This window comes from Doryrhamphus excisus, chromosome 20 (genome assembly GCF_030265055.1).
Source record: "Doryrhamphus excisus isolate RoL2022-K1 chromosome 20, RoL_Dexc_1.0, whole genome shotgun sequence".
Classification (NCBI taxonomy): domain Eukaryota; kingdom Metazoa; phylum Chordata; class Actinopteri; order Syngnathiformes; family Syngnathidae; genus Doryrhamphus; species Doryrhamphus excisus.
The window spans coordinates 4,849,917-4,862,057 of NC_080485.1; the positions used below are offsets into that span (position 1 = coordinate 4,849,917).

The following is a 12,141-nucleotide window of genomic DNA, read 5'->3' on the forward strand; positions in this document are numbered from 1 at the left end:
GTCCATAACTAACACCATGTTCGAACATAGGGATGTCCATAAGTGCACTTGGCACCAGGACACCCTAGGCCGCAGGTCTATGATCGACTTTGTAGTCGTATCATCAGACCTGCGTCCGCATGTTCTGGACACACGGGTGAAGAGAGGGGCTGAGCTGTCAACTGATCACCACCTGGTGATGAGTTGGATTAGATGGTGGGGGAGGATGCTGGACAGACCTGGTAGACCCAAACGAGTAGTGAGGGTGTGCTGGGAACGTCTGACAGAGTCTCTCGTTCGTCGAGTCTTCAACTCTCACCTCCGGCAGAGCTTCACCTGCATCCCGGGGGAGGACCGGGATATTAAGTCCGAATGGGCCATATTCCGTGCCTCCATTGCTGAGGCGGCTGACCGGAGCTGCGTCCGCAAGGCGGTCGATGCCAGTCGTGGCGGCAGGCCCCGAACCCAATGGTGGAGACCAGAGGTCAAGCTGAAGAAGGAGTCCTATCGAGCATTGATGGCTTGTGGGACTCCGGAAGCAGCTGACAGGTACTGGCAGGCCAAATGGTTTGCGGCTTTGGCGGTTGATGAGGCAAAAACTCGGGTGTGGGAGGAATTCGGTGAGGCCATGGAGCACGACTTTCGGTCAGCCTCGAAGCGGTTCTGGCAAACCGTCCGGCGCCTCAAAAGGGAAGCAGTGCCCGGTCAAAACTGTTTACAGTGGTGACGGGGGCCTGCTGACCTCGACTGGGGATGTAGTCGGACGGTGGAAGGAATACTTTGAGGCCCTTCTCTATCCCACTGACATACCTTCCATAGAGGAAGCAGAGTCTGAGGACACCGTGGCTGAGGTATCTGGAGTGGTTAAAACGCTCCTCAGTGGCAAAGCTCCGGGGGTGGACGAGTTCCGCCCAGAATTCCTCAATGCTCTGGATGTTGAGGGACTGTCTTGGCTGGCATGTTTTGTCAACATTGCGTGGAAGTCGGGAACAGTACCTTTGGATTGGCAGACTGGGGTGGTGGTCCCCCTTTTCGGAGGGCGTGTTCCAACTATAGGGGGATCACACTCCTCAACCTCCCTGGGAAAGTCTATTCCAGGGTGCTGGAGAGAAGGGTACGACCGTTGGTCGAACCTCTGTTACAAGAGGTCCAATGCGGTTTTCATCCTGGTCGTGGAAGACTGGACCAGCTCTACACCCTCACGAGAGTGCTTAGGGTGCATGGGAGTTTGCCCAACCAGTCTACGTGCTTTGTGGAAAAGGCATTCGACCGTGTCCCTCGTGGCGTCCTTTGGGGGGGTGCTCCGGCAGTACGGGATTGGTGGCGCGCTACTACGTGCTATCCGGTCCTTGTACAAACAAAGCAGGAGTCTGGTTCGCATTGCCAGTAGTAAGTCAAGCCTGTTTCCAGTAAACGTTGGCCTCCGCCAAGGCTGCCCTTTGTCACCGATTCTGTTCACAATTTTCATGGACAGAATTTCTAGGCGCAGCCAAGGTGTTGAGGGAGTCCGGTTCGGGGGACTTAGAATCTCATCTCTGCTATTTGCAGAGGTGGTTCTTATGGCCTCTTCGGGCTGTGACCTTCAGCGTTTACTGGGACGGTTTGCATCTGAGTGTGAAGCGTCTGGGATGAGACTCAGTACCTCCAAATCAGAGGCCATGGTTCTCAGTCGGAAAAGGGAGTGCTACCTCCGGGTTGGGAATGAGGTCCTGCCCCAGGTGGAGGAGTTTAAGTATCTCGGGGTCTGGGCTTCCCTACTAAGACTGCTGCCCCTGCGACCCGGACCCGGATAAGCGGAGGAAAATGGATGGATGCTGGTTTGGCTGTATTTATTTCCTATGACTACGACTCTAAAGGTGTGTGTGTGTTGCAGGGAGAACCTGGGCCAATGGGAGAAGATAGCGCAGGGCGAAGTGGAGGATGTAGTTCCGAGTCGGCCTTCTGATTCAGGTCCTGTCAAGGTGGACAACTGACTACCAAAGGTTACCTGCCCACTATTATGAGTACAACCTGAATCGTGCCACAGATATGGAGGACCTGTTTTCGTTAGCAGCAGCTGGATCAGCAAAAGGCGCGTTGACTTTAAAACAAAACAAAAGTTACACAAAACACAAGTTACCTCAATGGGTGACGGAGGTGTCAATGCTGATGGTTTAACCGATTCCAGACACGGACTAACAGCTGACGGGAAGAGACTAAAGCTCATCACCCTACATCCATTCGGTTTGGGAGTTTATTTGTTAGAATGACTTGTACCATTTTATCATTTATTTGGCTTTTTTATTATTATTTGAGCTGATTATTTGTGGTCTTGCATTTGAGAGGCCTTACACTGAACCTTTCACAGGCAGGTGATGTGCAACCTTGTTGTGTGGGTTCAGATCCTTTTGAAATGGTACCGTTTGCCTTTTGTGGTAAACAAGTCTTGACTATTTCAGCAAGGTATTCAGAGACAGAAGGAATGTGTCGTACATGCATGGTGTGATAATGCCACCTTATGGAGAAGTGTGAGGAGGGGGACGTCGGAATGTTTTTCTTTCTTTTGAGCAAAAACCTTTTGCAGTACTTGAATAAAGACACACAGCCTGGTCACAGAAAACCCCCACGTCATGTATTTCACGGATGAACTGTGACCGCAAGATGACTTGGACGCTGTCACAAGAGCCTCACGATGTGTGTCCCGGATGGTGACCCCTCCATGTGCAGCACTGCCCCCCCAGGCCACCACTAGCACTCGGGACCTGCCGCATAGTACACCAAACACGCTTGTAAGACAGCTTGTAACCATTTTACATTTCCATGTGTAGAAGATAAAACAGATTCCTGAAAATGAGATGGGTGTTCAGGCACCAAGCACGACTCTGATGTCCTGATGAGCTGCATGTAAACGGGAGGGATTGTGCCACAAACAACATTGTTGCTTGACTTTTTGCAGGTGTGTACCAGTTCCCTATCCACACCTGTCCTGCAAACTATTTTCCAAGATCTTCCTAAAGAAATGTTTGTTTTTTGCCTGAAATTGTCATTCCAGTGGACATAGTCCCTCTATATACGTTGTTTGCAAGGGTGGCGCCAACTGTGTGAATGTACATGTTGATGAATGTTCTGTTGATCCCCTGAATGTGGCATGTGCATTAATGCAACACCGGTTTCCACACTATGTTCTGTCTTACAGAGTTGCTTCCAGTAAGCTTCAACCAAGAGCAACAATTAGCATGCACTTAAACTGTTAAAGGTTTCTATATCATTTGCATATAAATAGGTGTGTACTGTGTACAATCTAGGGTAGATATTTGCTCTAATGGTGCTAAACTGAATGGCAGTTTGTGTGTGTGTGTGTGTGTGTGTATGAGACACCCCCACTTTGCTGCCCCCCTCCCCCATTGTTAAGATGTTAAGAACACGGTGAACACTGCACTGGCCCTACTTTTTTAGCACCAGTTATATTATCTGCACTATGTTTAGCATATGATCTTTATCATTATTATTCCTGGTGATGATTATTATTGCTATTATTACTATTGTTATTTTCTTAGAGTTCAATTTAAATTAACTTATATTTTTTATACAAAGAAAAATGTTGGACTTTTTTGTTTGAGACAAACAAATTGTCCATACATGTTACTGTTACCCAGAATAAGTGAGGAATGTTTCAAATGTAAATGTAAGAGCAGTAGCCCAAATGACTTTTATTAAATACATTTTAAAAAGACAACACTGTTGGATATTATTTTTGTGTTACAAGAATGTCAAATTTTATTTTAATGTCTGCGTCTTGGTTACTGCATGTTCCAAACAAATAACATACCTGTCAACATTTAACAAGGGAAATTTTGGTATTTCCAAACCATGTGGCCTCGGGTTTTACTTTGGGAGGCATACATTCAGTTGCCACAGTGATGCACAGTTGTCAGTGGTTTCTAAAGGTTTAAAGGTGGATCCCTACGCCTAAGTAGAAAGTTATGTCAGAAGAGTTAAACAATTTTCCCAACATCACCAAACGATCAAGTGGACCACACTTCCTTCCACACTGGCTGCAAATTCATGATCTAAAAAAGTATGGAGGCTCATTATTTATTTTGTATATTTTCTTTTCTAATATTTTGCTGTGACCTACAATTTGTGTATGTTTGTTTTTCAAGTGTTTAAATGTTGTAGATGGCTTTTATCACACTGGAAGGGGCGTTGCAAAGAAGGGGGAGAAAGGTTTATTGGGAGGAGAGGCTTTTTACCACATTCCATTTCATAGGGAGTAGATCCTTTCACATGTTCAAAGATACCATCTTTGGACCTTGATGTATGTAATGTTTAAGCCACATGGCACAGGCATTTTACGGTGTCTAATTTAACTAATCTTTTTCTGTAATAATAATTTAGGTAAGAGCGTTCATAACCAAAGCTCATCTTATGATGTACCCAACCTTGGAAAAGCAGAATAAGATTTCGTAGGACCATTTGTGTTATGGGCAGTCAGGTGAAGATCCCAAATGCGGATCCAAACACAGTCCTAGTCTTGAATGACGTTTGCAACAGGAACCAGGCCGCAACAGACTACACAAGTCCACTGACATTTCCATGCATAGAAAGTAGACAGTGTAGCTGAGGTTGCAATAAGGTGATGTACGGTAGTGTTGTGATTAGTATGGAATTGTACGAGGAAGCAATGATCAGTAATCCAACAAGAAATGTACATAAATGTTGTGTTCACAGCCATTTCAAAGCCTCGGTGCTTTGAGAGTGACGTCATGACACATCTGCTTGTTGCTCAAGCCGCTCACAGGAATAACATCGGGATGTACTCATCTGACACTCCAGCAGAGACGTGCAAAGGTTCTTCAAGACGACGACATTAAGGCTAAAGTCGGGGTCAGATGACATGCCCTCAGGAAAGGTCCACCTTCAGAGACGTCAGAGAGAAGCATGTCATGGTCCATCCATCACCTTAAAATGACATCAAAGAACTCATCAGCTTAACAGTATACACACAATTGTAATGCATATTAAATCATACTGTGTATAAGTGTGTGTCATTGGCAGGAAGTGAAGAAGGTGTCGCAGCAGAGCGGGCCCAACAGAGACTGCCTGCCAGTGTTCAGTGACGTCTTTGATGATGTGTGCGAAGGCTCATCTGTATTTGGATGCATCCTGAGGGAAATTAAGGTTGTTCCATTTCCACTGTACCCACTGGCTGATTTTTTTGAGCATGTGCCGTTACATGTGTCGGAGGGACAGCGAGTCCCTGGCGTGGTGGGCGGATGGGTGGAAGTGGAGCAAACAGCGGTCATGGTGTGTCACACAGCAGAATCATCAGAGGACAACGCCTCCATCATTATTCACAATAGACGTGTAAAAGACGTATGGAAAGCTCTAATACAGCCATTCCTTGTTTATCACCATTAATTGGTTCCAGACACAGAAAATGTTTTCTAGTTAGAGCATTGAAAATCTCTTTATGACTTTCACAATACAATCTTCACCTTTATTAGAGCCCTGTAGACATGAAATAACACCCCTATAGTCACATTTACACTTCTATTCTTTGTTTACGCCATGTCAGACGTGGGTTTAATCATTAGTAAACTAGCAAGCTAGCCTATTTATTTTATTGTATTCTAAACTTAGGAAAGGGTTTAAAATTGAGTGGGGAAGAATCCAAAACGTACCACTTCCACATGTTTCATGTCAGACATGCCATGGAACAATAATGGAACATTACTGACACCTAGTGGCCAGAATAGGCTAATCAGTTTTGAAAAAGCATGTGAGTGAACCATATTTGAACCGCAATATTGCGAGAGGTGACTATATATACATATGTCCTGGGTGTGCTCACACTCTGTAAAATGTACTATTTGTGTCATAATTTTGTATTATATTATTTAATACAGTCGTCCCTTGTAGAGGTTAATTGGTTCCAGACCTGACCAAGGTACATGAATTTCCATGATTGATCATTCAATGTTGATAAATTTAATATTTTTGTAGTTACAGTATAGACAACTAATATATGACTATGACTTTAAATACAATTTTATCATTGTTAGAGCATTATTAGACATGAAATAACACCCATAGTCATCTTCTGACTTCATGGCTTCAGGTAGTGTTAAGGTCATGTAATGGAAGGAAGTGTCTCCAATGTTTTGTGTCATTACTTACCTATTATGCATATTTTGGGCCCTTTGTACTGTAGTGGTGGACTCCTATAGAACAGCTACACACAATAACCAGCATACAAAGCTTTCTAGATCTTCCAGAATCTGTAGCTATTCCCGCTGAATTTCCTTGGATTTCCACAGCTCACTACGCTGTGATTGGTCACACTCCTGAGACAAAACAGTACAGCAGAGCGGGGAGGAGGGCAGGCCCAGCAGTTGTACCGTTGTACATGTAAGGAAGTCCGGCTCATTGTGATGTCACAGTGAGCTGGTGTTAGAAACACTCTCTGAAACCAAGCGTTCAGAGCCATCCCAAACTTCTTTCAGGTCTCACTTCCAAATGCGCAAATCTCATTATCTGAAACTTTCGTATCGTTCAACACAAGAATACAACATTCTAACTACATTTATAGGTCAGAATAGTGGAAAAAGCATTATAGGTCCTCTTTAATAAATGAGCGTGAATGCTTACACAACAAGTGATCCTCCATGAAGGATTTGCACCAATACTTTAGTCACCGGGCTTCATCTCTATCGTGACACCTTGTAGCCATAACACACCCAAAGGTGCAAGACATCAAGTGTTCGTCTCAAGACACTACACCACATTATATGTAAAACCACATGTGCATTACCCTTCGGCTGCAATAGCCCGTGCTATATTTAAATCATATGGCTGCTCCAGTGTGAACAAATAATCATTTTGTCATAGAGACAGACTCATAAAAAGGAGGCTTGTAGTGGTGGCAACATCAGTTTGTAAAGCCTATATGCCACAGAGTATGGAGTGTCATCTTGTACACTGTAACAAATTTTCCTGTTAAATTACAGTACACTACTGGCAGCTAGAGTTGCCAGCTTCAAACTATTATTCTACAGTGTGCTACTGTTATCGACAACAACTGTTTATTACTGTAAAAGTATTATAGTACTGTGCTCTTTGGTCACCATTATACTGTTATTTTACAGTTCCTATATTATTCTCATCAGTTAACAACGTATTACTATAAAGTTATGTTAAATACTGCAGAATGTGATCTTCACAGTGACCTAAATATTTTACATTTTAAAAAACCCAGAAATAATAATACTAATAATAATATATGAAATAATACATGAAAATAGCTACCACGGAAATGGCTCAGACATGAGATGCCATTACAACATTAGGCATTTATTAAAGTTGAACATTTTCAGTATCCATAAAATCCATACAAAACTACATACAAAAATTAGTAACACTGTAACTATGCCAAGAGATGGCTAAAAAAAACTATGTACACGTAACTTCACGTAACTGTTGTGTAACTTCATTACACAACAAACAATAACAACAAAACATACACACACAACAGGTTCTCACCGAGAGATGGACTGAGCTATACTTATTAAATAAAGCCCCACTCAAAGTCCATCACATTTTTTAGGAGCGTGGCCACATGACAATTGACTGTTGTTGCCTTTTTGTGGACCAGCTTCCCTGTCTTCTTGGACAGCACCTTCCCCTGGCCGGTCTTGCTTCCCCTCTCGGGATTGATACCAATGAGGCGCCTAAAATGAAATAATAGATAGCACATAAGATATTAGGTGTGATAAGTAAAGATCATTTGACTTAACTGTAAATGTTTTTGTCACAATGTCTAAAAGGGCATGAGACAGTCTTGCCATCAGTTATATGACTTGTCAGGTGCAAGAGAAGACCCCGGATATCATCACACTTTATACTACATAAGTCCACATGACAGGTTAAATCTCCTGCATTATCCAGTTTAGTTACGTTCTTTACATATTTATGGCGATGAGAGTGAGAGCGAAAGGCTGAAAACTTTGAAAAAGTTCTTGTGCATTCAGGGAAACCACACTTGAAAGACGCATTGGGCAGACAACTATGAGTCTGCATGTGCCTGACATATGCAAATGTGTTCCTGCAAGTTTTACCATATATATTGCAAGTTATCATGTTTTCACAACAAAATGATCTAAACTACACACAATCTTTAAAATACACTCAAGAAAAAAAGTAAACTTGTTAACTGTTAGCTACATATATTACACCTGCCTCAAACAAGCGTCTCCCTAAACTGTTTTCTTTAAAAGAGAGAACTGGTCAAATAGAGCATTGTAGCCAGCAAATCAAATGTAAGTAATGGTTAAGTTAAGTAACTGTTTTAAGTAACCCCCCCAAAAAAGCTAAACCTTTGTCCACACAGCTTTGCTAAATTAGCTAGTAGCGTTATGCTAGCTTGCGGCGCTAATGTTGATTAAACGTTTTAGGCACACACCAAAAAAAAGCTTCCCTTAATAAAATGTTAATCCAACACAAAATCACATAATAGCATTATTCTGACTTCAGCAAGATATATTTACCTTCTGGGGTGCAGGATGGATAATGATGATGCGCCGCGCAGTTGAGCGAGAAGGGGAGAAAGCTGTTGGTGGCGCCTCCTCAAGTGCTCCGTCCAGTTTGGTGCTTTCAGTTTAAGAGTCCGTGTGAAAACTAATTCTTCGTTTTCTAGTTATTATTCCCTCGATCTCAAAATAAAACCACAGGGTTTTTAAATTGTATTTAATTTGTAATTTTGCTCAGATGAATAGGATTGAACAGACCCTAGACCAAGTCTTTATTTAAAGTTAACTGAAAAAGAAAATACTGTATTGTACCGTAAGATTATGGTAGCTTGCTGTAAAAAAACAAAATTAATTCGGCTTTGTACCGTAAGATTTTACAGAAGCTTGCTGCTAATATTTTCTTGCTCAAAGGCGTTTGAATTTACAGTATTCAACTGTATTAATGGAGAACGGTACACTACTGTTCAAAATACCCTGTATTTTTTACAGCAATTTGTTACAGTGTATGGAAACCATCTTTGTTCATGTGTTTGAGCAAGGGTGAACAGTGAGCCAAATCTTAATTTAAAAAAAAAAGGTAGAAAATGTCCGTTTGGACCGTCTATGGCGGTCCAAATTTATATGTGGTAGCCATAGTCCCAAAATAATTTTTGTCACCTATAAATCAAAGCTAAGATTGAATTGGTTTTAGCATTTTAGTGCACACTCTTCATTTTTTCTGTAGTCGTCACTCGGTGGAAAACGTATGGACACCCCTGATAGACTAGAATAACACATATTACACATATTACATATTATTAGACTTAAAGAAACTCGGTTAAGCCTTTACAATACTAGTACTGTAAATGTGATGAAACTAATGTACTCATTTTTGAACGCTAGAGGGCAGCAGTGACTTGAGAGAAAAGCGCTGTGTTTATGTCACTGCAGTATCTGATATTTCGGCCAATTTTACTCAGCATAATTTTATTCACATTTAATTCCTGAAAATAAATTGTTCTTTAAGAAAATACATTGTATTTTTAGATTATGTTGTTTATTTTAGTTCCCCCCAAAGTTGTAGCGTGTCCTCTTAAGCCAGAATGGTAAACATGCATTAGTTGACTGAGTTGAAGTTTGACATGAGTCAAATTATTTATGTTTTTAAGGTGATGACATCAGCTATTTAGGAGGAAATATAGATAGATTGGATTTGACCTTTGCCCCATACAGACTTGATTGCCCTGCTGTCTGCTGCATCCTAATCACAGGTCAAAGTCTGCTTCTAGTCAGAGCTCAGCATGTTGTCACACACTCACAGTACTCCTCTCACCCTGTTGACAACTCGTCTGACATTCCTCCGACAATGCTGCGAACTGTTGCTCTTCTCCTCTTATGTGTGTCCGCTGGTGTGTGCGCCACTTTGGGCAACTACCAGTCCACAGCACAGGAAAAGGAGGAAGCTACTGCAGTGGATCCACAAGACACCCTCGTAGAAGACATCGTACACAACCAACAACTCCATGAAGTGTTTCACAAAACAGCTGACAAACTTGAGGGTGCCAGCGCTCCAGTTGGAAGCACACAAAGGCCTCCTGAAGATGCGGAGCTTAATGGTGAAGCCCAGCAGCAGCCTTCTGAGGAGGTGGAAGAGAGTAATGAGATAAAGGCTGTCCAGGTTAAACAGTCCTTGAACATTTCCTCACCTGGTGACGACAATAACGGATGGAGCCTCAACTCAATTAGGAGCAGCTTTCAAACGATGCATGGCTACTTTGACTCCCTGGTGGAGCTGGTGGGGGGGCACAATGGAGTGTGTCAGTACCGCTGCAGATATGGTGAGACTGTCGTCTTTACACGCACGTGAAACCCTTACTTAATTTTATCATACACTATCAAATAATACTTTTCTTATGCATGTCTTATCTGTGAAAAGGCTTTTACCTCACCCAAGAACCACTTGGACTTTATGTGAAGGACTGATGACATCACACAGACCCTGACTAAGATAATACTCTGGTTAAAGCCAAAATATTACAATAATAATACTACTACTAAACTACACGACGCTTTTCATTTTAGTTCCTAATATTCCGTCCATCCATATTTTATGTCGCTTATCCTATGCTGGAGCCAATCCCAGCTGTCTTAGGGCGAGGTATACTCTGGACTGGTCACCAGCCAATCACCGGGCACACACAGACAAACAACCATTCACACCCACATTCATACTTAACAATGACAATTTGGAGTCGCCAATTAACCTAGCATGTTTTTGGAATGTGGGAGTAAACCGGAGTACCCGGAGAAAACCCACGCATGCATGGGGAGAATATGCAAACTCCACACAGAGATTCATGTTTTGCCCCCCTCCCCCAAAGGGGAGCATCCTCAGCCCCGCCCTGGCTACAAGCACCAAGAACCTAACGGCTGCAGCTCCTCTATGGTGGGATTCCAGGTGAATGTTGCTGTTCACAGCAGCAAACAGTCCAGACACACATTTAGCTCCACTCTAAGCAACACATCAATCAATTGTTGTATTTCTCCTCTGACAGCTCGATCTGGGCATCCCTGCCATGACGGAGTGCTGTAACCAACTTGATGTGTGCTACGACAACTGCGGCGTGAATAAGTATGACTGTGACACCAACTTTCGCTCTTGTCTTCACAACATTTGCTCTGACCTGAAGAGAAGTCTTGGATTTGTATCCAAAGTACAAGGTAAGGTGAAACATGATTTTGTGTGGATTTAATTGGATAAAGTGACTATGTACTAAAAATCCATTGCTTTTCCTCCTGTTAGCCTGTGAGTCAATGGCAGATGCCCTGTACAACACAGTGTGGACTCTTGGATGCCGGCCTTACATGAACAGCCAGAGGGCAGCATGTGTGTGTGAGGGAGAGGAGCGGGATGAACTGTGACACTGAACACTTTGGACAAATCACTATCATGAGAACATTTCATTTCATGGAATTACAACAAATAAGAGTGGAAGATTCCATAATGAGCTACTTGTATACTCTCCACTATGCATCAGGACAGTTGTTAGGCCTGTATGACTCCATCAGCATCCATTTAATAACTTCAAACAATGTTTTTTTAATGGGCATAACATAAGAGTAGAATGCTTAAGATAATAAACAATATTAAGTTATTTATTTATGAATGCATGTAACCACAGACTACTAACTAATACTGTATATGTCTTGACAACATGTTGTAGATGTTACATATGACCTTAATAACCTTCATATCAGTGTCACTTACTAGCATGTCTGTATATGGTGCTGAGATGACCTCTGACCTCTCTGTGTGGGCTCTCTGGATGGGGGGGGGGTCCAAACTTTTTCCAGCAATGGCCACATACTGAGAAATTAAAGGCAAAGTTGATGTTTTGTAAAGCAAGACATGTCGATATGCTAAGAAGTTATATATATTTAAAGAAAAAACTGCATCCCAGCTTTGTGAAATAAAAGTGTATTATTAGTAGAGCTTTCTTTTCATATCATGACTTTATTCCCATACTATAAAATGTTTTACTCTATTTGGTTTTGTTTGTCCCTCATAATATTACAACTAATATGGCAAAACAATAACATTTTTCTTCAATATTTCAACTCTATGCCACTAAAATGTCATTTTCCTCATATTATTATTTTAGAGTTTATTCTTATA

At 42.2% G+C, this 12,141-nt stretch overlaps 2 protein-coding genes across 7 annotated transcripts in view; both read left to right on the plus strand.

Annotated features, from left to right (window-relative positions):
* Positions 1–3,667, plus strand: part of pde10a (phosphodiesterase 10A) — a 60,628-nt gene extending 56,961 nt beyond the window's left edge. For 4 of the 5 annotated variants that reach the window (XM_058058373.1, XM_058058374.1, XM_058058375.1 and 1 more), the window contains one exon: positions 1,853–3,667. In XM_058058373.1, the coding sequence (XP_057914356.1) occupies positions 1,853–1,952 (100 nt within the window). In that variant the 3' untranslated portion in view covers positions 1,953–3,667. The remainder of the gene's footprint in view (positions 1–1,852) is intronic. The other variant, XM_058058377.1, reaches the window with a different exon arrangement.
* Positions 3,668–9,776: 6,109 nt separating this feature from the next.
* Positions 9,777–11,938, plus strand: pla2g12b (phospholipase A2, group XIIB). 2 transcript variants are annotated; one of them, XM_058058173.1, is made up of 4 exons: positions 9,777–10,303; positions 10,847–10,923; positions 11,021–11,186; positions 11,269–11,938. In XM_058058173.1, the coding sequence occupies exons 1-4, from the start codon at positions 9,832–9,834 to the stop codon at positions 11,385–11,387; spliced, it is 834 nt and encodes a 277-aa protein (XP_057914156.1). In that variant the 5' UTR covers positions 9,777–9,831; the 3' UTR covers positions 11,388–11,938. The 2 variants fall into 2 exon arrangements, with proteins under 2 accessions (XP_057914156.1, XP_057914157.1); XM_058058174.1 differs by having other exon boundaries at positions 10,847–10,911.
* Positions 11,939–12,141: the final 203 nt, after the last annotated feature.